General features: G+C 39.1%; 1 protein-coding gene across 1 annotated transcript; it reads left to right on the plus strand.

The window, feature by feature from the left end:
• The first annotated feature begins 31 nt into the window (after positions 1–31).
• Positions 32–26266, plus strand: THAP9 (THAP domain containing 9). Its single transcript, XM_012446958.2, has 5 exons — positions 32–195; positions 4993–5188; positions 6741–7044; positions 8861–9011; positions 21714–26266. The coding sequence occupies exons 1-5, from the start codon at positions 71–73 to the stop codon at positions 23689–23691; spliced, it is 2754 nt and encodes a 917-aa protein (XP_012302381.2). The 5' UTR covers positions 32–70; the 3' UTR covers positions 23692–26266.
• Positions 26267–27363: the final 1097 nt, after the last annotated feature.

Genomic DNA, 27363 nt, shown 5'->3' on the forward strand with positions numbered 1-27363 from the left:
GCCCGCCTTTCCTGTCAAATAAAGGCCTCATCCGCCGAGTCAACAGGCGGAGCTAAAGTGATCGTGATTCATGCAGTCTGGGGACCCCGAAGGTGGGGCCCCACGTAACAAGAAGATGACCCGAAGTTGCTCCGCAGTGGGCTGCAGCACCCGTGACACCGTGCTCAGCCGGGAGCGCGGCCTCTCCTTCCACCAGTGCGTATGGCAGCAACCTCGGAGCCCTCGAACTCCCTGCAGGGCCTGACAGGCCGTAGCGCGGCGTGGGGCGGGGCAGGGCCGCGCCGTGGGTGTGACGCGACGTGACGTGTACAGCGTAGGGGCGTGGGAGCGGAATTGGGGTACTCTTGAGAGTTGAGGTTCTGTGTCTCGCCGCTTAGTGGTTACCCCTGAGTAGCCGATTCTCACTCCGTCAACCGCTTTAGCGAGAGTTCCTCGAAAGGAACCCTCCATTAATTTGATAGTCTTATTATTTAAAGTGAGGAGGCCGGAAGGGAAGGCAGTTTGGGACAAAGGTTGAAGTGTGTGGCGTCTTTCTGAGCACGAGGACAGATCAGTTTTCTCCTGTACTGTCTGACATTGCAAGTTCTTTTTTTTTTTTTTTTTTTTTTTTGAGACGGAGTTTCGCTCTTGTTACCCAGGCTGGAGTGCAATGGCGCGATCTCGGCTCACCGCAACCTCCGCCTCCTGGGTTCAGGCAATTCTCCTGCCTCAGCCTCCTGAGTAGCTGGGATTACAGGCACGCGCCACCATGCCCAGCTCATTTTTTGTATTTTTAGTAGAGACGGGGTTTCACCATGTTGACCAGGATGGTCTCGATCTCTTGACCTCGTCATCCACCCGCCTTGGCCTCCCAAAGTGCTGGGATTACAGGCTTGAGCCACCGCGCCCGGCCCGACATTGCAAGTTCTTAAATGCTATTAGACGAGCTCTACAAGGCCGGTCCGATTCTTACTGGATTTGATCATGGCAGGGAAGTTTCATTTGGCTCGACGGTGGGGAAGAATTTCAGACCAGTCTTATCTGAACTCATATCCATGGTTCAGACGGGTATAGGTCATTCAAATCAGTATTCAGGGTATACTGGCAAGTAGAAAAGTCGGTAAAATAGAGCCTCACAGACAGAAGGAGATGAGCTTCAAAAAGAAGTAGTCTATTAAGATAGTAATAAGATGTACATAGTTAATGACAAAGCAGTTTTATGGAAAGATCGAAAAGAACTTCATGGTGGAAAGGGGGGATAGAAAGAGGGTAGCACTTTAGGAGTGGCATTTAGTAGTGGCATGGAAAAATAAATGTAAAGGGTGGAAAGTGCGAATATAATATAGAGGAGTGGAAAAGTACCTGAGAAACAAAGCATTCCAAAAATTTAAATGCCAGGTTAAGGAGTTTGGACTATGTATGATAGACTATGTATCAAATTCATTATTATTATTTTTTAAATAGGGCTGATTCCTTCACCTAAATTGTTAACAGTGTGAACCAATTCATTGTGTATGTGAGATGATAATTGATTTGAGATTTTTCTTATCATAGAGGTAGCTTTAAACTAGGGAGACATGAATTCCAATTTTAATTATTTGCTGATGTCTGTACTTGGCTCTGAGTCTTGGTTTCATCTTCTGTAAGAGGAATAAAAACCTGCCTTGTAGAGTTTTCGTAAAACCAAAACGTGTAAGTCTTTACAGCATACATATAGCACAACATAAATGCTTTAAAAGTGGTATTACCAAGACCTCAAAACTAGTTATGCTAGTTAGACTACAATATTTCCCAGCCTTTTTCTTCTCTTTTCCTTTTTTTTGAGACAGGGTCTCATTTCATTGCCCAGGCTGGAGAGCAGTGTGACCATCACAGCTCAGTGCAGTCTCTGTCTCCCAGGCTCAAGCGATCCTCCCACCTCAGCCTTATGAGACTACAGGCACAGGCCACCACCATGGCTAATTTTTATTTTTATTTTTTAGTAGAGATGAGGTCTCAGTATGTTGCCCAAGTTGGTCACCAACTCCTGGGCTGGGATTACAGGCATGAGCCACCCCACCCGGCCCCAACCTTTTTGGTAGCATTTTATGCATAGGAAATAATTGTTTAATACTTTGGGGCAAAACTATAGCACTGTTTGGGGCTGCCTTGAAGTAACTATTCAGGTGTCCCAGGCCACTCCATGGGCTAAGAAGATCAACAGCTGTACTTAAGAGGCATAACAGTTGGGAAGCTTTGCATCTGAAGACCATGGTAGTAATAAAAGTTGGTGGACCAACTTTTGAGGGTTCCTTACACGTTTAGAGACTCTACCCAATCCGTGGAAAAGCTGCCTTGCAAATATTTGCCATGAGTTAGAAAAGAACTCAGTGAAAAGAGTTCTTTTGGAAAAAGATTTGCCCCAATCTTATTGGAAAAAGAATTCCCTGTACATTTTCTCTTGATCAAGTATCATCATCTTTCTAGAACAATAAAATTATAATCCCAGAAATAGAAACAGTTGTTCCTAGGAAAGACCAAACTTTGGATAGTACTTTACAGTTTAAAAAGTAATTTTGAATACATTTGTAGCCTCATACACTCGGACTACACCCCATGAGGAAGTTCAAAGATTCAGAGTTGTATCTAGTGCCATATAGCTGGTCAAAGGTCATTGAAGCTTAAATACAGGTTTTCCAATTCAGTGTTCTTTCTCAAGGTGATTGAGTATCTCAGAATTATGTTTTACCATACTGCTATATTTCTCTAGCAATTAGCTGAGAAAATGTTTTTACCAATCTCAGTTCTAATGACTATGTGCTTTAAAGGCTAAATTAAAATACACAGAAAGCATAGTTACCTATAAATCTGTCTCTAAGATAAGTCAAAGAAGAGGGAGCAGAAAGAGTAGTTTTGTGATTTTTTTTTCTTTGTTCAATGGGAAACCACCGAGTTTTGTGATTTTTTGTTGTGTTAATTTCACAAGTTTCTTTTTTTTTTTTTGAGATAGAGTCTCGCTGTCACCTGTTAGCATGCAGTGGCACGATCTCGGCTCACTGCAACCTCCACCTCCTGGGTTCAAGCGATTCTCCTGCCTCAGCCTCCTGAGTAGCTGGAATTACAGGCATGGGCCACTATGCGCAGCTAATTTTTATATTTTTATTAGAGACAGGGTTTCACCATGTTGGCCAGGCTGGTCTTGAACTCCTGACCTCAAGTGATCTGCCCCCTCGACTTTCCAAAGTTCTGAGATTACAGGCATAAACCACCACGTCTGGCTGACAAGTTTCTAAACATAATTTGGCTTGGATTGAAAAATAAATAAACGCAAGGTAATTTTTATAATCAAGGCTAGGAAGAAGTAGTGCCTTTAAACATGAAAAAATTGATTATACTAAATATACTTGTTTGTTTGTTTGTTTTTAGAGACAGAGTCTCGCTCTGTTGCCCAGGCTGGAGTGCAGTGGCACGATCTCAGCTCACTGCAACCTCCATCTCCTGGGTTCAAGCGATTCTCCTGCCTTAGCCTTCCGAGTAGCTGGATTACAGGTATGCACCACCATGCCCAGCTAATTTTTTGTATTTTTAGTAGAGACAGGGTCTCACCAAGCTGGTCAGGCTGGTCTCAAACTCCTGACCTTGGGATTACAGGTGTGAGCCACCGTCCCTGGCCTGTAAGTATACTTGTTTTCTACTGATACATAACAAGTTACCTCAAAATTCAATATAAACGTTTTTATCTCACACATTTCTGAGGGTCAGGGATTCAAGAGTGTAGCTGGATGTTATGGTATCTCATAAGAAGGCTGAAGTCACCTGCTTTCAAAAAGACTAACTCAACATAGCCTTTGACTGGAGGCCTCAGTTCCTCACCAACTAGTTTTCACCACAGGACTGTTTATAACATGGCAGATAACTTACTCCAGAGCAAACCATTCTATACAGGGAGCAAGGAGGAAGCCTCAATGCCTTTATGACGTAGTCTGTGGTCACTTACTGTCACATGTGCTTTTTCCATTCCTTAGCAATCACTGACTCTAGCCCATACTCCCTCAAGGGGAGGAGAATTAGGCTTCTCTTTTTTTTTTTTTTTTTTGAGATGGACTTTCACTCTTGTTGCCCAGGCTGGAGTGCAGTGGCGTGATCTCGGCTCACTGCAATCTCCACCTCATGGGTTCAAGAGATCCTCCTGCCTTAGCGTCCCCAGTAGCTGGGATTACAGGCACCCACCACCACACCTGGCTAATGTTTTGTATTTTTAGTAGAGACAGAGTTTCACCATGTTGGCCAGGCTGGTCTTGAACTCTTGACCTCAGGTGATCCACCTGCCTCAGCCTCCCAAAGTGGCTGGTATTTTTTTTTTTTTTTTTTTTTTGAGACGGAGTTTTCACTCTCGTTACCCAGGCTGGAGTGCAATGGTGCAATCTCGGCTCACCGCAACCTCCGCCTCCTGGGTTCAGGCAATTCTCCTGCCTCAGCCTCCTGAGTAGGTGGGATTACAGGCACGCGCCACCATGCCCAGCTCATTTTTTGTATTTTTAGTAGAGACGGGGTTTCACCATGTTGACCAGGATGGTCTCGATCTCTTGACCTCGTGATCCACCCGCCTTGGCCTCCCAAAGTGCTGGGATTACAGGCTTGAGCCACTGCGCCCAGCCAGCCTCCACTTCTTAAAAGGAGGAGTACCAAATACTTTAAAATCACCACACCAAAGGAAAAGATGCATATATTCTTTTACCATTTAAATTTGAGCAATTTCTGTTAAGTAGGAAGTGAAGACAAAATACAGTAGGATATTTAATATGAGAATTGCCCCTCTATAATTGACACAGACAAAATCAGATATTGAACTTTTGGATTAAAAAAAAATCAAAGAATGTTGAAAAATGAACTGAGCTAAATTAATTAAACTTAATTCACTTGGCTTTATGTTTCTATAAAGCAGTAAAATAATAAATGGGTTTATATAATAAATACTACTGTAGTATTACTATAATGTTTTTTATTAATGGAACTTTAATATCATTGCCATAGATTTCCAACTGATACCATACAGCGCTCAAAATGGATCAGGGCTGTTAATCGTGTGGACCCCAGAAGCAAAAAGATTTGGATTCCAGGACCAGGTGCTATACTGTGTTCCAAACATTTTCAAGAAAGTGACTTTGAGTCATATGGCATAAGAAGAAAGCTGAAAAAAGGAACTGTGCCTTCTGTTTCTCTATACAAGGTACTTAAATGTATGTGTAAATGAACAAAACTAGATTTTACAGAGCCTTTAAAAAATCAAGATAGCTCCCATTACAGCTTGAATTTGCAAACAAACAAACAAAAAATCCCAAGTCTTAAATCTACTAATAGATTTTAAATGCTTTGAAAATTAATTTTTTAAAAAGAGTCTATATAAGCATTTGTTCTGGAGCTTTTAAAAAAGTATATAAATGCAAATCATTTGTCTAGACATATGTAAAGGCTACTAACTAATCACAAAAATCAACTAGTAGATATAAACAGCCTTAGAATATAAGTTTTTGTTAAATACGAGACAGCTTTCATAGTACTTTGAAATTATCTATGTTTTTTTGGTTCTTCCGAATAACGTTATTTATCTTGATCAAAAATATACCTAATTATTAACATTAATATAGGAAGTATGTGGGAAATAATGGAACTTTCTATAAGTGAGTCACGAGTATTGGTATGATATTCTTCTGTTTTCTATGACTGTTTTTATTTTATCCTTTTTTTTTTTTTGAGACAGGGTTTCACCATGTTGGCCAGGATGGTCTTGATCTCTTGACCTTGTGATCCACCCGCCTCGGCCTCCCAAAGTTCTGGGGTTATAGGCGTGAGCCACTGCGCCTGGCCCCTTATTTTATCCTTTTACCCCTTAACCACAACTCTGACACATGGACTTTCATTTTCTGCAATCTGTGATAGACACCTAACTGTTCTATCCCAACACTAGCCGTACTCTCCTCTGAATCATCGGAGTCTCCTTCTTTCAGTATTGGTTTATCTCATTCCCCTATTCGGAAGTATTTCATTGGTGTAAAATTCAAACTCATCAAGTTCCAAGTGCTTCCTATTAACTGATTTGTACATTTTTCACTGCCCTGAATTCTCTTTTCAAAGCATATATACTTGCCATATATATATGTGTGTGATAAGTTTGCCTGCTTTCATACTTTTGTGTAACATAAATAATGGCTGCTATGTATTGAGAGCTACAATGGTCCAGGCATTGAGCTAGGAGATTTACATAAATTCTAATATTGTATCTTCAAAACAATCCTATATTATTATCCACATTTTATAGATGAGGACACAAGAGATTGTAGAGCTTATGTGACAGCTAACTGAGGGAGCTAAGATTCAAAGCCACGTCAGTCTTAATTCCAAAGCCATGTTCTGTCCACTATGCCTTCTTTTTTGTGCAAATAACTTCTCTGTCACCTTCATTAACCGTGTTATTGTACCTTCAAAGAACTACTTGAAGCTCACTTCCATGAAGCCATCCCAGTTTACTACCACCTTTCCCTAGTTACTTTATTTCAGAAACTTTCAACATCACATTAATATTTCTGCATATGTGCAAAAAAAAATACCTGTTTATATTATCCTATAAACTATACATTAAAAAATTCAGAAATTATGACCTTTTCTTTCGTAACTAACTCTCCACAGCAACCAGATTAGTACTTCTTATTTAGGGTATTTTTACAGATACTCTACTATGTGATGATTTCTAAAATAACTTTAATTTTATGTATCGGTCATAGGTTCCTCAAGGGGTACATCTTAAAGGCAAAGCAAGACAGAAAATCCTAAAACAACCTCTTCCAGTTAATTCTCAAGAAGTTGCTACTGAGGACCATAACTATAGTTTAAAGACACCTTTGACGATAGGTGCAGAGAAACTGGCTGAGGTACAACAAATGTTACAAGTGTCCAGAAAAAGACTTATCTCTGTAAAAAACTACAGGATGATCAAGAAGAGAAAGGGTTTACGATTAATTGATGCACTTGTAGAAGAGAAACTACTTTCTGAAGAAACAGAGTGTCTGCTACGAGCTCAATTTTCAGGTACTTCCCCCCAGTAACCTGTAGTATTTATAAAATAGCTATTTTTCTGAGATATTATTAAATATTTATTTTTTCTTTCCTATGAAAACATGCTTTCAGCTGGAAAATGAAAGTCTCAGTAGCTTAAGCAAGAAGACTGAAAATTAATCACAAAAATTCTTTTACATTTTATGCTTTTCCAATTATAAAAGTCACATTTATTATAGGAAAAGCAAGGCCGGGCACGGTGGCTCACGCCTGTCATCCCAGCACTTTGGGAGGCCGAGGCGGGTGGATGACGAGGTCAAGAGATCGAGACCATCCTGGTCAACATGGTGAAACCCCGTCTCTACTAAAAATACAAAAAATGAGCTGGGCATGGTGGCGCGTGCCTGTAATCCCACCTACTCAGGAGGCTGAGGCAGGAGAATTGCCTGAACCCAGGAGGCGGAGGTTGCGGTGAGCCGAGATCGTGCCATTGCACTCCAGCCTGGATAACGAGAGCGAAACTCCGTCTCAAAAAAAAAAAAAAGTTCTGTACTAAAAAAGTTCAGAACAGAAAATGGTATAAACCATACGGTCTCATCTCTGGGTAGTGGGGTTACACATTATTTTAATTATTTAAATATTTATTTGCTTTTCCTTTTTTTTTTTTTTTTTTTTTTTTGAGACGGAGTTTCGCTCTCGTTACCCAGGCTGGAGTGCAATGGCGTGATCTCGGCTCACCGCAACCTCCGCCTCCTGGGTTCAGGCAATTCTCCTGCCTCAGCCTCCTGAGTAGGTGGGATTACAGGCACGCGCCACCATGCCCAGCTCATTTTTTGTATTTTTAGTAGAGACGGGGTTTCACCATGTTGACCAGGATGGTCTCGATCTCTTGACCTCGTCATCCACCCGCCTCGGCCTCCCAAAGTGCTGGGATGACAGGCGTGAGCCACCACGCCCGGCTAGTACAGAACTTTTTGTGGTAGCTCTTACCTATTTGCTACTGCAGTTTCATTATAAACAATTTTAACTACTATATAATTTTACCAAAGTCTTTTTGAAGTGGAGTTGTACTAGTTTGCAAAATTTCTTTGAGCTTGGAAATTGTGTATCTTCACATTTTTTTCTAAAATATTTTATAGGGTAGATCTATAAACCCACTGAAAGGCTACCTAGTCCTCTTTGTGAACTAAGATATTTGAAAAAGTGCAGAATAAAAATTGCCAGCTTTATTCTTTGATGAAAGAAGCAGAGGTTTGGACTTACATTCTAAGAAAAGAGAAATGTGTCCTGTTTTTAGAAAAGAGTAGCTGTCTCCAAAGGAGGAGAATATTTTATGTTTTTCCAGGAGGGGACTAGAGGTCATAAATAGGAATCCCCACCAGCAACAGTTTTTTTTTCTCTCAATGTTAGGCAAGATGGTCTGTTCAGTCTGAATCGTACCCTATCCCCAGAAATGTTTTTCATATCTGATTTTCACCCTCAGAGAAATAGTAAGCAGGGAACAAAATAAAATAAATAAATGTCCTCATTTTATTTTCTTTCCTGTTCCTCTAAAAATCTCTACAGTCAGGCTGCCACTGAATAGTGAAACATAATTTAAGTTGAAAATTTTTTCTTTCCTTTGATTCAAGATGAACCAAATAAATTGATTTATTTATTGATTCAAGATGAACCAAATAAATTGGTCAAGAAGCCCTAAGTGGATATTAACCTCTGAATAGACTCAATTAAAATGCAACTCTGTTTGTATTTGAATTTTGATGCCCAGTGCATTTTTTATCAAATGCTATAATCTGTACCTGAAAATGTTACTATTCATCACAAAGAATACAAAAATATATTTTAACAGATTTTAAGTGGGAGTTATATAATTGGAGAGAAACAGATGAGTACTCCACAGAAATGAAACAGTTTGCATGTACGCTCTACTTGTGCAGTAGCAAAGTCTATGATTATGTAAGAAAGATTCTTAAGCTGCCTCATTCTTCCATCCTCAGAACGTAAGTGAATTATTTTTTATTTTTTAAAAATGTCTTTCTTGTCACCACATCTTGCTAATTACATGCGAATTACTCTTTAGATGTCAAACCATATTATTATTTTATTGGATTTTATTTATTAAGGCTATTAGTACTCATACTCCCATTTAAAAAAAAGAAAAAATGGACTTATAATGGAAAAAAAATGGACTCTCATTTTCTATTTTTCAAAAACTTCTAGGTGGTATTTACCTATTATCACGTCAGCAGTACTTTCACCAACAAAATGAAGACACGTAGTGTGACAAGTATTTTGCATCTCCCAGACAGTCTGGGTGATAAAATTTGAAGCCTGAAATATTGGAATTTCTAGTATACTTCAGAAGTTTTAATAACTGACTATCTTAGAAAATATAGAACAGTTCTAGATTGATAACCATTGGTCTTAAGCAAAGCACAAAAATCTGCATTTTTCATAAGCACTGCACTTGATGACAATGTAGGTTGACCAGGGAACAGATTTTGATAAATAATTTTTTAGGATTTGTGATTAAAATGGATAGATATATTTATAATTCTCTTAGTGTGGAGCAAGTAACGATTATTTTCTAGTAATATCTTCTAAATTTAATACTGAATTTTTAATTTTTACTGTTTTTACCACTAGTTCTACAAATTTTTTTTTTCTTGAGACTGAGTCTTGCTCTGTTGCCCAGGCTGCATGCAGTACAGTGGCATAGTCGATCTCAGCTTGCTGTAACCTTGCCTCCCAGGTTCAAACAATTCTCGTGCCTCAGCCTCCTACTGAGTAGCTGGGATTACAGGCTTGCACCACTACATCCAACTAATTTTTTGTATTTTTAGTAGAGATGGGGTTTTGCTATGTTGGCCAGGCTGATCTCAAACTCCTGGCCTCAGTGATCCAACCTCCTTGGCCTCCCAAAGTGCTGGGATTATAGGCGTGAGCCACCATGCCCAGCCTAGTTTTACAGATTCCTTTTTTTCTCTTTTGAGATAGAGTCTTACTCTGTTGCCCAGGCTAGAGTGCAGTGGTGCAATCTTGGCTCACTGCAACTTCCTCCTCCTGGGTTCAAGCAATTCTGCCTCAGCCTCACTGCCACGCCTGGCTAATTTTTGTATTTTTGGTAGAGATGGGGTTTTACCATTTTGGCCAGGCTGGTCTTGAACTCCTGACCTCGTGATCAACTCGCCTCATCCTCCCAAAATGCTAGGATTACAGGTATGAGCCACTGCACCCAGCCCAGATTCCTTTTTTTAAAAATGTAGATTTGGGGAGAAATCTTAGGCTTTTTTATTTTATTTTATTTTATTTTTAATTTAATTTTTATTTTTTTATTTTTTTATTTTTTATTTTTTTTTTAAAAGGAAGAAAGAAAGAGAGAAAAAAAAGAAAAAAAAAAAGAATGAAGAAGAGGAAGAAAAAGGAAGAGAAAGAGGGAGAGAGAACGGGGATATTGTTTTATTGCCCAGGCTAGAATGCAGTCTAAAAATGGGAATTGAAAACCTCTTTTATGCCAATAATTGTGCTTAACAATGGAGACAGGAAGGAATAAGGGAAGAAAATAACAAACAAGCAACCAACCAATATTTCATTTAAACCTATGAAATGCTATGCAATTATTAAGGAGTGATTTACTTGCAATTACGTAGTCACTTTTGGAATAGGTGTGATATGGTACTGATAAGAATGTATGTTTTGTGTATTTGAAGTGGAGAGTTCTATAAATGTTTATTAAGTTTACTTGTTCCGGGTCTGAGTTCAAGTCCTGGATATCCTTGTTAATTTTCTATCTCGTTGATCAGTCTAATATTGACAATGTGATGTTACAGTCTCCCACTATTATTGTGTGGGAGGCTAAATCTCTTTATAAGTCATTAAGAACTTGTCTTATGTATCTGGGTGCTCCTGTATTGGGTGCGTGTATATATAGGATCGTTAGCTCTTCTTGTTGCATTGATCCTTTTACCATTATGTAATGTCCTTCTTTGCCTCTTTTGATCTTTGTTGCTTTAAGGTCTATTTTATCAGAGGTGAGAATTGCAACTCCTGCTTTTTATTTATTTATTTATGTTTGCTCTCCATTTGGTTGGTAAATCTTCCTCTGTCCCTTTGAGTCTTTGTGTATCGTTGCATGTGAGATGGGTCTGGATACAGCGTACCGATGGGTTTTGGCTTTTTACCAAGTTAATAATATATATGAGTTTAATACTGTCATTTGATGCTAGCTGGATATATTTTTGGAAAGGCTGATACTGGTTGTTCGTTTATATGTGTAGTGCTTCTTTCAGAAGCTTCTGCAAAGCAGGCCTGGTGATGGTAAAATCTCTAAGTGCTTGCTTGTTTGCAAAAGATTTTATTTTTCCTTCACTTTTGAAGCTCAGTTTGGCTGGATATGAAATTCTGGGTTGAAAGTTCTTTTCTTTAAGGATGTTGAATATTGGCCCCCACTCTTTTCTGGCTTGTAGGGTTTCTGCTGAGAGATCTGCTGTAAGTCTGATAGGCTTCCCTTTGTGGGTAACCTGACCTTTCTCTCTAGCTGCTCTTAGTATTTTCTCCTTCATTTCAACCCTAGTGAATCTGACGATTATGTGCCTTGGGGTTAGTCTTCTTGAGGAATATCTTTGTGGTGTTCTCTGTATTACCTGGAGTTGAATCTTGTCCTGTCTTACTAGGTTGGGAAAATTTTCCTGAATAATATCCTGAAGAGTATTTTCCAACTTGGATTCATTCTCTTCGTCACATTCAGGTACACCTATCAAACGTAGATTAGGTCTTTTCACATAGTCCCATATTTCTTGGACACTTTGCTCATTCTTTTTTATCCTTTTTTCTCTAATCTTGACTTCTCTTTTTATTTCGTTAAGTTGGTCTTCGAACTCTGATATCCTTTTTTCTGCTTGATCAATTCGACTGTTAAAACTTGTGCATTCTTCGCGAAGTTCTCATGTTGTGTTTTTCAGCTCCATTAATTCACCTATATTCCTCTCCAAATTGTCTATTCTTTTTTTTTTTTTTTTTTTTTTTTTTTTTTTTGAGACGGAGTTTCGCTCTTGATACCCAGGCTGGAGCGCAATGGCGCGATCTTGGCTCGCCGCAATCTCCGCCTCCTGGGTTCAGGCAATTCTCCTGCCTCAGCCTCCTGAGTAGCTGGGATTACAGGCACGCGCCACCGTGCCCAGCTAATTTTTTTTTTTGTATTAGTAGAGACGGGGTTTCACCATGTTGACCAGGATGGTCTCGATCTCTTGACCTCGTGATCCACCCGCCTCGGCCTCCCAAAGTGCTGGGATTACAGGCTTGAGCCACCGCGCCCGGCCCAAATTGTCTATTCTTGTTAGCATTTCGTCAAACCTTTTTTCAAAGTTCTTAGTTTCTTTGCATTGGGTTAGAACAAGTTCTTTTAATTCACAGAAGTTTCTTATCATCCACCTTCTGAAGTCTACTTCTGTTAATGGATCACATTCGTTCTCCATCAGGGCTTGTTCCGTTGCTGATGAGGAACTGTAATCACCTGTAGAGGGAGAGGCATTGTGATTTTGGATATTCTCAGCCTTTTTACGCTGGTTTCTTCTCATCATTGTAAATTTATCCACCTGTCGTCTTTGTGATTCCCGACTTTCAAATTCGGTTTCTGAGTGGACATCGAACTTGTTGATTCCCAGCGCCGAAATCTGAGCAATCCACTGTGCCGGCCAAAACAGCGGTGTTAAGATTGATGGTGCTTTTCTGCCCGGGAATCGGCCAAAAGGGGACCCAGTCCCGCTCACTCTGCACCAAGAACTGCCGCGCTGAGGCTCCTGCAAAACCGCCGCACAGGCCACAAGAGTCGCGCTAGCGACCTGTGGGGCTCCTCCGCTGGGAATCTCCTGGTCCGTGAGCGACAAAAATTCATCTGAAAGTGTGGCGTCCTCTCATTCTCTGCACTTTCATTAGGAGCTACTATCCCGAGCTGCTAGTGGTCAGCCATCTTGGATCTCTCTCTCGAAATCTTAGGCTTTTTAATTAAAATAATTAAAAACAGAAAAAAATGTAGATTTTCCTCTATACATGCTATAACAATACTGCTACTAATAAAAAATTTAGAAATAATTGACCTTCAGAATAGGCTGAAGAAGAAAAAATTTAGAAGAGGGAAAATTTATTTATTGTTAACAGAGCATTTTCTTTCAGTCTTTGTGTGTGTGTGTGTGTGTGTGTGTGTGTTCACTTAGATTTACTAGTGTTTACATTGCTATGATCTTTTGTAAATAAATTTCCAGCCAGCCTTTTATCACTTTATTATATATGCCTTTTATCTGTAACATTATTTTGAACTCTTTATAGACAAGTTTTAATAGCTGCATGATATCAGGTAGTCCTACCCTACTTAATTAACTCTGGCATTCTCCAACTATTGGACATTTCTATTGTTTCCATTTTGGGGTTATACTTGTTATTTCATATATTTAGATGAACATTTGTATATAAAGCTTACTTTTTCGTAATGTGATTTTACCATTCAGGCTAGATATTATACTTATTTATAATTATTCACTTTTTGCTAAGCAAGATAGTTTTATAGGTACTGTGTTGATAATTTCCCCTCATACCTTTTTGGTTGTTTTTTTGTTTTCTGGTTGATAAATTAGTTGTACATATTCTGAGGGTACATGTGATATTTTGATACATGTATACAATTTGTAATGATCAAATCAGGGTAATTAAAATGTCCATCATTTATAAATCTAAACATCTATCTTTGAGTTGAGAAGCTGTACCTTGTTAATCTCTTCTACATAGTTTTAAAGCATTACTTAATAGTATTTCACTATGGTTTGTATAAGATATTTCACGTGGCCGGGCGCGGTGGCTCATGCCTATAATCCCAGCACTTTGGGAGGCCGAGGTGGGTGGATCATGAGGTCAAGAGATCGAGACCATCCTGGTCAACAAGGTGAAATCCCGTCTCTACTAAAAATGCAAAAATTAGCTGGGCATGGTGGTGCGCACCTTTAGTCCCAGCTACTCGGGAGGCTGAGGCAGGAGAATTGCTTGAACCCAGGAGGTGGAGGTTGCGGTGAGCCAAGATCGCGCTGTTGCACTCCAGCCTGGGTAACAAGAGCGAAACTACGTCTCAAAAAAAAAAAAAAAGATATTTCACGTACTTTTCTTATTTTTCATGGTTTTCTTCATTTGCCATAGTTCTGCATCACCTCCTAGAATAAATGTTCTTGGTAATTCAAGGTCACACTTTTCTCTCTTCATGTCATTTTGCATTTTGTGACTTTTGCTGTGACATTATATATTTAGATTAATAATTCCAGTACTCAAACAGTTGCTCATTTCTTTAGGTTCTTTGCCTAAGTAAGGTATATTGTTTAGTATGATAGTAATACATGTTTGTTATAAAACATTCAAACGATATATAAGTACCTAAATACCAGAAAGTGAAAAACACAGTACTTCCCTTTCCCTAATCCTACAACATAACTACAATTAGCAGTTTTGTGTGTATCCTCCCGGAGTTTAAAAAAAACAACAACTATCTACCAGTAAAATTTTGTTTTAATGGCCATATAGTGTTCTGTTACATTAATGGTATATAGTTTTCATTTATTTTCTATTAATATAAGGTTCTTAGATTAATGGTATATACATTTCCATTTATTTTCCCATTTAAAAAGTGATCTGTTTTTAACACAGATAATCTTAAGTATTAGATCTTTATAATCATATTCAGTATTCATTTATTCAATAAATATTTATTGATCAGGAGCGGCCAGTAAGGCAGGAGGAAAACCAGGAGATTGTGGTGGCCTGGAAGTCAAGTGTAGAAAGTATTTCAAGGAGGGAGTAGTCCACTATGTCAAATGCTGCTGGGAGATCAGGTAAGATGAGGACAGAGAATTGACCATTGGATTTTGCAAGATGAAGGTCATTGATGACCATGACAAAAGCAGTTACAGTAGTGTGGTGGAGAGGTAAACCTGATTGGAGTGGGATTAAGAGAGATTAAAGGTGAAGAAGCAGAGAAAATGATTGTGGACTCTTCCGTGGAATTTTGCTATGAAGGAGAGCAGAGAAAAAGGTCTGTAGGTAGAAGGGAACATGCATTGAGGGAAGGGTGTTTGTTGAGATGGCAGATGTCCCAGCATGTTTGCATGTTTATGGGAATGATCCAAGAGAGAGAAGAAAATTGGCAATGTATACGAGAAAGGATAATTGCAGGAGGAATACCCAGCACCATTGTGGAGGGAAGTATGACCTTAAGGTATTGGGACAGTTCATCCATTGAAACAGGAAGAAAGGCAGAAGTACAGATACAATTGATTAACAGATTTGGTAGTAGGAAAATGAGTTTTGTCTTTTAAAAAGATGGGGCCTTGGCCAGGAAAGGTGGCTCATGTCTATAATCTCAGCACTTTCAGAGGTCTAGTCGAACAGATCATGAGTTCAGGAGTTCAAGACCAGCCTGGCCGATATGGTGAAACCCCGTCTGTACTAAAAAATACAAAAATTAGCTGGGTGTGGTGGTGGGCGCCTGTAATCCCAACTACTCGGGAGGCTGAGTGAGGCAGGAGAATCGCTTGAACCTGGGAGGCAGAGGTTGCAGTGAGCGGAGACCACACCATTGCACTCCAGCCTGGGCAACAGCAAAACTCCCTCTCCAAAAAGAAAAAAGAAAAACAAGATGGGGCCTCATTGTGTTGCCCAGGCTAGCCTTGAGCTATCCTGGGCTCAAGCAGTCTTCCAGTTAGCCTCCCTGAGTAGCTAGAACTATACACATGCACCACCACACTCAGCAGGAAAATGAGTTTTTATTGGATTGCTTCTGTTTTCTCAATGAAATAGTTATTACTGAGAGTTGGCAAGGAAGGGATTAGATTTGGGGAGAAAGGAGAAAATGTGACCAGTCACCGACCAGGGAAAGTAAGTAACTGGAAAAAGGCAGTACCAGAATTGTAGTCAAAACTGCTGTCTTTCCCTCCATAGTGATGGAGAAACAATTAAATGGTTAACAATTAGATGATGACACACCAAACTAGACTTAAATTTTTTAAAACCCTTGGTTTGGTTATAGGGTGCCTTACAAATTTCTAATTGTCATACATCTTTCTCTATTCTTAGCTATATCAGATACTTCTCTAATTTTCTCTTTACTGATATTGTATCCTTTTTCTGTTTTCCCTGGATTCTTTATGTCCAAAACTTTCCCAAAGCTGTGTTTTTTATAATTCGAGTGTTTGGGGTCTTTAAGGTAATTTATTTTCACAAAACCTTTGAAACTAAGTCTTAATATTCGCAACTTATTTTAATAGTGATATATTCAGTGTGACTTTGGTCATAGATAGAAAACGCTGGCACAGTTGTTCCTTATTTATATTTCCTCTGTTTCTAATTTTTGGTTTATATTCACTGCAGTTTAGTAAATGAACTCCCTCTATAATTTACCTGCTGTGAGAGAATCAAAAGTAAGAACAGCAAGAGTAGCTAAAAGTTTTAACAGAAAAACACTTAGAACTATGGATCTCTAGGACTATATTTTTTCCCAGGCAGAATTTTTTGTTTTTTTGATTCGGCGTCTCGCTCCGTCACCAGGCTGGAGTGCAGTGACATGATCTTGGCTCACTGCAACCTCCGCCTCCCACGTTTAAGTGATTCTCCTGCTTCAGCTTCCCAAGAAGCTGGGACTGCAGGTGCGTGCCACCACACCCAGCTAACTTTTGTATTTTTAGTAGAGATGGTGTTTCATCATGTTGGCCAGGATAGTCTCAATCTCTTGACCTCGTGATCCACCCACCTCAGCTTTTCAAAGTGCTGGGATTACAGGTGTGAGCCACCGTACCCGGCCTCCCAGGCAGAATTTTAAGCTACCTAACTGACTCCCTATAATAATTCCATAACTGGCCGGGCGCGGTGGCTCACGCCTGTAATCCCAGCACTTTGGGAGGCCGTGGTGGGTGGATCACAAGGTCAAGAGATCGAGACCATCCTGGTCAACATGGTGAAACCCCGTCTCTATTAAAGATACAAAAAATGAGCTGGGCATGGTGGCACATGCCTGTAATCCCAGCTACTCAGGAGGCTGAGGCAGGAGAATTGCTTGAACCCAGGAGGCGGAGGTTGCGGTGAGCCGAGATCACACCATTGCACTCCAGCCTGGGTAACAAGAGCGAAACTCCGTCTCAAAAAAAAAAAAAAAAAAAAAAAAAAAATTCCATAACTAAGTTATTAGATATTGGTTTGTTAATTTAAAATATGTTGATGAGAATATAAATGAAAATTAGTTTGAACTTTCGCAAGGACAATTTGGGAATATTAATAAATTGACACACCCAGTTATGTGCACCCGAAATCCAAAATTTGTCTTTAATTTCTTATTAAAATTGAGTTCATATATGCCAATATATGCATAAGTTTACCTCAGATGATTACACAAATGACATAAATATGTATATGTGTACGGGTGCACAGGTATACATACACACATTGTGGCACTGTTATATTATCTAAAAATTTGAAATTATCAAGATGTCCTTTGATTTGAGTTAGTTAAATTATCTTCATTTAACTATACTGTGGTATATACTATGTACACATTTAAAATGTTGCTGTAGGTTGATATTTAAGGGAGTGTAAAAATATGTGCAACATTACCATTAAGTGAAAAATAGATTCAATATACAATTTTGAAAATTATATCTAGGTATGTATACATAAAGACATATGGAAGAATGTTCATGAAATATTAACAGTAACTTTTTACTTTCTTCTTTATACTTTCTGTATTTAGTTTTTCTGAAAAGAAGAATGTGTCAGCCAGGCGTGGCAGCTTACGCCTGTAATCCCAGCAATTTGGGAGGTTGAGCCAGGTGGATCACCTGAGGTCAGGAGTTCCAGCCTTGCCAATGTGGTGAAACTCCATCTCTACTAAAAAAAATATTAGCCAAGCCTGGTGGTGTGCGCCTATAATCCCAGCTCCCCAGGAGGCTGAGGCAGGTGAATCACTGCAACTCAAGGGGCAGAGGCTACAGTGAGCCGAGATTGTGCCACTGCACTCAGCCTAGGTGACGGAGTAAGACTCTGTCTCAAACAAAAAGAAGAATGTCTTTTTTTATGATCAGAAGAAAATTTTTTTATTTTCAGGGAAGAAAAGAGATTTAAGGGAGAAATTATGTCCTTCCCTACTGTTCTAACTCATGAACTTGGTTTGAGTATGCCTACTCTTTCTTATAAAAACTTTAAAAAATAAATCAAATCCACATATCATTCTGCTTCATGTTCATGACATCATTCTAGTAGCTGTAGATATTCAGATACCATTGAGAGTTCCATTTAAAAATCAAACCTCAGCAGAACATAAATTTTTTTTACCCTATTTAAAACATAGGGACACTGTGTGCTTTATTATATACATACTACATATGCAGCACAGCATCTTTGGTGCTTATTTGAGGATCGTAATGTGAAAAACATAAATTTTAAACAACTAAAATTGGGTGACACACTTGAAAAGAGTTTTCAACATACTAGTTGTTGTAGCATTGCTATATTGTTTAGTGATTGTCTTACTATTTTTTCCTTTTTTTAAATCTTTTAAGTTCAGGGGTACATGTAAAGGTTTGTTACATAGGTAAACTCATGTCACAGGGGTTTGTTGTACAGATTATTTCATCACCCAGGTGTTAAGCACAGTATCCAGTAATTGTCTTTTCTGCTTCTCTCTTGTCCCAACTTCCACCGCCCTCGATAGACCCCAGTGTCCGTTGTTCTCTTTTTTATTTTTATTTTTTTTTGAGACAGAGTTTTGCTCTGTTGCCCGGACTGGAGTGTAGTGGTGTAATCTTGGCTCACTGCAACCTCCGCCTACTGTGTTCAAGTGATTCTCCTGCCTCAGCCTCCCAAGTAGCTGGGATTGCAGGCATACAGCACTGAGCCTGGCTAATTTGTGTATTTTTAGTAGAGATTGTGTTTCACCATGTTGGCCAGGCTGGTCTTGAACTCCTGACCTCAGGCAACCTGCCTCCCTCAGCCTCCCAAAGTGCTGAGATTACAGGCGTAAGCCATGGTGCCCAGGCAAGTTCTCATCATTTAGCTCCCACTTATAGAACATGCAGTATTTGGTTTTCTGTTCTTGTGTTAGTTTGCTAAGGATAATAGCCTTTAGCTCCATCCATGTTGCTGCAAAAGACATGATCTTGTTCTTTTTTATGGCTACATAGTATATGCCATGGTGTATATGTACTACTTTTTTTTTTTTTTGAGATGGAGTTTTGCTCTTGTTGCCCAGGCTGGAGTGTGGTAGTGCAATCTGGGCTCATTGCAACCTCCGCCTCCAGGGTTCAAGCAATTCTCCTGCCTCAGCCTCCTGAGTAGCTGGGATTACAGGCACATGCCACCACGCCCAACTAATTTTTGTATTTTTAGTAGAAATGGGGTTTCACCATGTTGGTCAGGCTGGTCTCAAACTCCTGACCTCGTGATCTGCCCATCTTGGCTTCCCAAAGTGCTGGAATTACAGATGTGAGCTACCATTCCTGGCCTGTGTGTTTTTTAAATCTATTAGTGCATCATGAAATTAGTGAGTCATAATTGCCATTTAAGTGTGTGTATTGTTAAAATGTGTGCTAAATGAAGAGACTCCCCCAAACAGGCTTTGTGTGAGTAACATGGCTGTTTATTCACCTGGGTGCAGGCAGGCTGAGGCCAAAAAGGGTGTCAGTGAAGGGCGGTGGGATAGGAGTTGGTTTTGTAGGTTTGGGGTGGGCAGTGGAATGTTACAGTGTAGGGCTATTTTTGCAAGCTGGGAGTGGGTCCTAGGGTGTGGAGTGACAAGGTTGACCAAGGTTACAAACTCCAATAGCCTTATCAATTAGGGCAGGAATAAGGAACAATAGAGAATGTCTCAAAGTTAAGTAGATGCAGAAGGGGTTGATCATTTCTTCCTTTTTTCAAGGTCTTCCATTTACTTTAGATTTTCCAGGAACTCATCTGGAGTGTCTGTGCAGGTCACAGAGGTTAACATGGCGTCCATGGCACCATCAGTCAGCCTAAAAGACCTTACACATATATGTATATGTATATATTTATAATTTATATTTATAAACTATTACAGTCATTCCTTAGTATATGTGGGGGATTGGTTCTAAGACACCCCCAACTTGTGCCAGTATACCAAAATCCATGTATACACAAGTCCTGTAGACAGTCCTGCAGAACCCATGTATATGAAAAGTTGGCTGTCTGTATATGCAAGTTTTTCATCCTATAAATACTGTATTTTCCCTCCATGCATTTGGTTGCAAAAAAAGTTCAAAAGTTAACTGTGTGTGTGTGTGATACATACTGCATATATGTGAAAGTTTATGGTATGTACTAAGGATGATATTTGTTTATGAAACTTCTAGGTGGCACCTAAAATATTTGGAAAGCCCTATCCCAAAATACTTAGGGAAGAACATTAAACTCTCAATTAAGTAGCAGTCAGCTGTCCAGTAAGAAGCTTAGTTGCCTTCGAATACAGCCAAAAAATCAGAAATTTAACTCAAAAGACCTTTGAGTTATAAAAGTATATGTTAGTTACAGGTGAACATTCCCAGTCTCTCCCTCAGAATCCCTTTAGTTGTAGAGTTATTAAATATGGATGTTTTCTTTCCTGATCTGTAACCAGTTAGAAAGAGTAAATTAGAAGTAAGAAGAATTCCAAAGATAGACACCATAATTAATAGGAAGAAAATAATTAGCAGTCTGAGAACAGAGATACCATGAAAGAACTTCTAAGATAGTAGCACAGGTGGGTTGTATAGAGGTATAGATGCACAAAAGTTATATGCCTTTAAGGGCATAATTTTGAGGCTGTAAAGAGTGAGAAAAGCAGTAAACCCCTGGGCATCAGGAAACTGGGTTTCACATTTGTTCAAAACTAACAGTACATTATGGGCCAAGTAGCTTAACCTCTCCCTTTGTCCCAGTTTCCTAGTCTGTAAAATGAGGTAGATGTACTAGATGTTCTCAAAGGTTCCTTCCCATTCAGCAATTTTCTCATTTCAGTGAATTTACAATTAAGACTGGGTTATGATTTACAATATAAAAAGATCAATTAGAACAAACTGGTTAGTTGGTTTGTTTACTTTTTAAAGAATAAATGAGAAAAATATGAGGCAGCCTGCTAGTGCAGTGGTTAAGGCATAGGTCTAGGAGCCGCTAGGATGTAGGTTCAAATCCCAGGTAGGGTTAGTGTTTGGAATAGGGCTAGAGCATTAGGAGAGTAGCACAGTAGGTAGGGCACAGGAATAGGAGGGTCATAGGTTCGAATCCCAGGCAGAGAATAAAAAGAAAACAAAAAAATTTAAGGCCGGGCATGGTGGCTCATACCTGTAATCCCAGCACTTTGGGCGACCGAGACAGACAGATCACAAGGACAGGCATTTGAGACCAACCTGGCCAATGTGGTAAAACCCTGTCTCTACAAAAAAAAAAAAAATGTTGTATGTTTGCATCTTAAAATACTACTTTGTGTTTCTAAGTTTCTCTTACCTTACTATTTTATTGTAACTATGAATATACCATTGAAAATGTCTATAGAATTTGGCTTCTTATATACTTGGCTTTATTTCTACAGGGATGGGAGACTACTTTAGTACTGCTTAAGTCATTTTCCTATTTACCTTTTTATTTCTATTTCTTTAAGTTTTCTGTGTTTCACTTTTTATATATTCTAGGTGGTTATCCAAATGCCAACCTGGTCCAGGTTTCAACAGCCACATTTTTTCTTTTCTTCAACGAAGAGTACAGAACGGAGATCAACTCTATCAATATTGTTCATTGATAATAAAAAGTATACCTCTCAAGCAACAGCTTCAGTGGGATCCCAGCAGTCATAGTTTGCAGGGGTTTATGGACTTTGGTCTTGGAAAACTTAATGCTGATGAAACACCACTTGCTACAGAAACTGTTTTGTTAATGGCAGTGGGTATTTTTGGCCATTGGAGAACACCTCTTGGTTATTTTTTTGTAAACAGAGCATCTGGATGTTTGCAAGCTCAGCTGCTTCGGCTGACTATTGGTAAACTGAGTGACATAGGAATCACAGTTCTGGCTGTTACATCTGATGCCACAGCACATAGTGTTCAGATGGCAAAAGCATTGGGGATACATATTGATGGAGATGATATGAAATGTACATTTCAGCATCCTTCATCTTGTAGTCAACAAATTGCATACTTCTTTGATTCTTGCCACTTGCTAAGATTAATAAGAAATGCATTTCAGAATTTTCAAAGCATTCAGTTTATTAATGGCATAGCACATTGGCAGCACCTTGTGGAGTTAGTAGCACTAGAGGAAAAGGAATTATCAAATATGGAAAGAATTCCAAGTACACCTGCAAATCTGAAAAATCATGTACTGAAAGTGAATTGTGCTGCCCAACTCTTTAGTGAGAGTGTAGCCAGTGCATTAGAATATTTGCTATCCTTAGGCCTGCCGCCTTTTCAAAACTGCATTGGTACCATCCATTTTTTACGTTTAATTAACAATCTGTTTGACATTTTTAATAGTAGAAACTGTTATGGAAAGGGACTTAAAGGGCCTCTGTTGCCTGAAACGTACAGTAAAATAAACCACGTGTTAATTGAAGCCAAGACTATTTTTGTTACATTATCTGACACTAGCAATAATCAAATAATTCAAGGTAAGCAAAAACTAGGATTCCTGGGATTTTTGCTCAATGCTGAGAGCTTAAAATGGCTCTACCAAAATTATGTTTTCCCAAAGGTCATGCCTTTTCCTTATCTTCTGACTTACAAATTCAGTCACGATCATCTGGAATTATTTCTAAAGGTGCTCAGGCAGCTATTAGTAACGAGTTCTAGCCCTACCTGCATGGCATTCCAGAAAGCTTACCATAATCTGGAGACCAGATACACATTTCAAGATGAAGTTTTTCTAAGCAAAGTAAGCATCTTTGACATTTCAGTTGCTCGAAGGAAAGATTTGGCCCTTTGGGCAGTTCAGCGTCAGTATGGTGTCAGTGTTACAAAGACTGTCTTTCACGAAGAGGGCATTTGTCAAGACTGGTCTAATTGTTCACTAAGTGAGGCATTATTAGACCTATCAGATAATAGACGAAATCTCATCTGTTATGCTGGTTATGTTGCAGACAAGTTATCAGCTCTTTTAACTTGTGAGGACTGCATCACTGCACTGTATGCATCAGATCTCAAAGCCTCTAAAATTGGGTCACTATTATTTGTTAAAAAGAAGAATGGTTTGCATTTTCCCTCAGAAAGTCTATGTCGGGTCATAAATATTTGTGAGCGAGTTCTAAGAACCCATTCAAAAGTAGCAATTTTTGAACTAGTTCCTAAACAGAGGGAATTGTATCTTCAACAGAAAATATTATGTGAGCTTTCTGGGCATATTTATCTTTTTGTAGATTTGAATAAGCATCTCTTTGATGGAGAAGTGTGTGCCATCAATCACTTTGTTAAGTTGCTAAAGGATATAATAATCTGTTTCTTAAATATCAGAGCTAACAGTGTTGCACAGAATCCTTTAAAACATCATTCAGCGAGAACTGATATGAAAACCTTATCAAGGGAACACTGGTCATCTCTACCAGACTATAAATGTTCAAGTTTTGCTAATACCAATAAATTCAGGCATTTGCTAAGTAACGATGGATATCCATTCAAATGAGAGACCTAAAATATATTAACATTTTAATTAAAAATACTTGGTCAACATTTTTTTTTTTTTTGAGATGGAGTCTCGCTCTCTAGCCAGGCTGAAGTGCAGTGGCACAATCTCAGCTCACTGCAACCTCCGCCTCCCAGGTTCAAACGATTCTCCTGCCTCAGCCTCCCCAGTAGCTGGGACTACAGGTGTGCACCACCACGCCCAGCTTATCTTTGTATTTTTCGTAGAGACGGGGTTCCACCATGTTGGCCAGGATGGTCTCAATCTTGACCTCATGATCCGCCCGCCTTGGCCTCCCAAAGTGCTGGGATTACAGGCGTGAGCCACCGCACCCGGTCAGTCAACATTTTTTAAGGTTAAATTTACCGTATTTTATAAATTGACCATTCTGCACAGTGGACAAATTTGCAATTCTGACTTATTAAAATTACTAATTCTGCATATCACAAAAATCTGCTTATACTTTTGGTATGGCTTGCAGCATTTATGAGTTTTCCAAAATGTGGAAGCAGTAGGTCAGTAGGAGCAGATTAGCCAATAGGTACTGTTTTTGAATTTACTACTATAGCACTAAGCAGTGTGACTGGACACAGTTTTAACTTGTTCAATTTGCTTCAAAAACAAGAAAAACAACTATGAGTTATCAAAACATTGACTCTTTTTATGACTAGACTACATTTCCAAAAGATCTTTGGTTTATAATTCTTTTTTTTTTTTTTTTTTGAGACGGAGTTTCGCTCTTGTTACCCAGGCTGGAGTGCAATGGCGCGATCTCGGCTCACCGCAACCTCTGCCTCCTGGGTTCAGGCAATTCTCCTGCCTCAGCCTCCTGAGTAGCTGGGATTACAAGCACGTGCCACCATGCCCAACTAATTTTTTGTATTTTTAGTAGAGACGGGGTTTCACCATGCTGACCAGGATGGTCTCGATCTCTTGACCTCGTGATCCACCCGCCTCGGCCTTCCAAAGTGCTGGGATTACAGGTGTGAGCCACCGCGCCCGGCCTGGTTTATAATTCTTAAGAAAATTGACAATACCTATAAAACCTTGAAGATAACTTTTACTTAAATATGAAAATTAAATCGTAGTTTGAAAATTAGGCTCAAGCAAATATCAAATACTACAAAAATCCCCTTGTCCCAGAATACCCTAAAAGAGAAGTACTGAAACTTTGTCAGGCAGCCACGCTGGGGAGTACAGTCTGGAAATAACATACCTAATGTGTTTTTCACTCTCCATTATCCCTGAACTTTGAAATATTACTTTTGAATAATAAGCTGGACACTTAGTTTGACTTCTCTTGGAAGAACTCAATGCTCATCAGAAAACAGGGAGAAACCTAATCTGAAAGGAAGCATACTAAGGACAATTTTCTCCACTCATATCCACATTTGAAGAGAGAAACAGAAAAACATAGGTAACTCTACTTTCAGAAATGGAGTATTTTAATGGATAGAAGAAACAAGCACATTATTCACCTGTGTTTGTAAAACATCTTTTTTGTCACCGAATAAGTGTTCCTAAAATACAGTTAATCCTAATATGAAAACTTAGAATTACAAAAGATGACTGACAAGGTAAATGTATATTATTTAAAATTCCCCTTAAAAAGTACTTTGATGTTTGTTCATTCTACCTCAAACAAAGGCTTAAATTTTGAAGTGTAATAACCAGTTTATACTTCATTTTATACAAAACTTACTGCTGAGAGGTCTGAATATTGTGCTTTTTGTTGTTTGTAAATAGAATTGAACTTAAATACACCAGGATAAATCTTATTGAAAGGAAGCCTGTTTGTAAATCACCAGCTTTAACTTATTGCTTATATAAATCCAACCTCTGTACCTGATCTTTATGTAAAGCAAGGTTCATACATATAGTATCTAATGCCCTTTGGTGTTACATTTGACTAATGTACAAATGTCTGCATTTTAGTGTTTTGCATTATTCCTTTAAGTGCTAGATAAATTGGAAAAAGATGGTCAGTTGAGACAATGAATATGGAAAAATTTGAAGGTCACAGATTTTTCTTAGATAAGAAGATAAGAATAGTCTCATCACTACTTGTAGCCCAGTTAATTGTTCCTGCACTTGTGAAAGGGCTTGGAGTCTTATACCAGACTTACTTGATATGATATGCTTTACAGTGAAATAAATTATTCATTCATATTTGATTTAGGGCAGTTTGTGGTTATAATTTCTACTTTACATCTTTGCCATTTTTTTCTTCAGAGAAAAACATTCCCTTTAAAAATTTATCCTCCTACTTTCCAACAACTAGTGCTAGGAGAACTGGATATCCACATGCAAAAAAATTAACTCAAAATGAAGCAAAGACCTAAATATCAGAGGTAAGTCTACACAACTTTTAGAAAAATATAGAGTTAATCTTAGAGATTTGGATTAGGTAGTAGTTTCTTTTATTTTTACTTATTTTTTTACTATTAGATTGGCACAAGTTTTTTTTTTTTTTTTAAGATGGAGTCTTACTCTGCTGCCCAGGCTGGAGAGCAGTGCTGCAATCTCAGCTCACCACAACCTCCGCCTCCCGGGTTCAAGCGATTCTCCTGCCTCAGCCTCCCAAGTAGCTGGGACTACAGGTGCGCGCCACCATGCCCAGCTAAATTTTGTATTTTTAGGAGAGATGGGGTTTCACTATGTTAGTCAGGCTTGTCTCAAACGCCTGACCTCGTGATTTGCCTGCCTCAGCCTCCCAAAGTGCTGGGATTACAGGCATGAGCTACCTTGCCCTGCCAGGTGATGGTTTCTTAAGACACTTAAAGCACAGCAAAAGAAAATAATTGGACATCATCAAAATTAACTTGTGCTTTGAAGGGACACCATCAAGAAAGTGAAAGACACTTTCCTGACCTCAGGTGATCCACCCACCTCGGCCTCCCAAAGTGCTAGGATTACAGGTGTGAGCCACCGCCTGTTAAGGCGCCCAGTCTCAACTGTATGTTGAAAAGCATATATATTTAATTTCGGTAAGTCCAATTTTCCATTTTTTTCTTTTTGGGATCTTAATTTTATATCTAAAATCTTTGCCTAATGCATGGTCACAGATTTTTTAGGTTTTCTTCTCAATATTTCATAGTTTTAGGTTTTACATGTAAGCTATGATTCATTCTCAGTTAACTTTAGTATATGAGTTGAGGTTCTTTTTTTTTTCTGAGACTGAGTCTTGTTCTGTTGCCCAGGCTGGAGTGCAGTGACACAATCTTGGCTCACTGCAACTCCACCTCCCACATTCAAGTGATTCCTGTGCCTCTCGAGTAGCTGGGACTACAAGTGTGTGCCACCATGCCTGGCTAATTTTTGTGTTTTTAGTAGAGATGGGGTTTCACCATGTTGGCCAGGCTGGTCTCAAACTCCTGACTTCAAGTGATCTGCCCACCTCGGCCTCCCAAAATGCTGAGATTACAGGCATGAGCCACCGCACCTGGCCTTGAGGTTCATATTCTTACATATGGATATGCCAGCACCATTTGTTTAAAAAACTATCCCCATTGAACTACTTTTGTACCATTGTAAGAAAAACAACTATATATATGGGGGTCTATTTCTGGGGTCTCTATCCTCTTCCACTGATAAATAGGATCTATCATTTCACCACTAACACACTGTCTTAATTACTTTAGTTTTATCTGTCTTGAAATTAGGTGGGAGTTT

The sequence above is a fragment of the Aotus nancymaae genome, unplaced genomic scaffold (genome assembly GCF_030222135.1).
Source record: "Aotus nancymaae isolate 86718 unplaced genomic scaffold, 86718_ANA_hifiasm-v0.15.2.pri h1tg000006l, whole genome shotgun sequence".
Classification (NCBI taxonomy): Eukaryota; Metazoa; Chordata; class Mammalia; order Primates; family Aotidae; genus Aotus; species Aotus nancymaae.

Bases quoted from the DNA above. Each gene is read 5' to 3' on its own strand.
- THAP9 (XM_012446958.2), top strand. From the start codon at position 71: ATGCAGTCTGGGGACCCCGAAGGTGGGGCCCCACGTAACAAGAAGATG. The intron at 196-4,992 runs GTGCGTATGGCA...TCATTGCCATAG, and splicing joins CGCGGCCTCTCCTTCCACCA to ATTTCCAACTGATACCATAC. The intron at 9,012-21,713 runs GTAAGTGAATTA...TATATATTCTAG, and splicing joins CATTCTTCCATCCTCAGAAC to GTGGTTATCCAAATGCCAAC.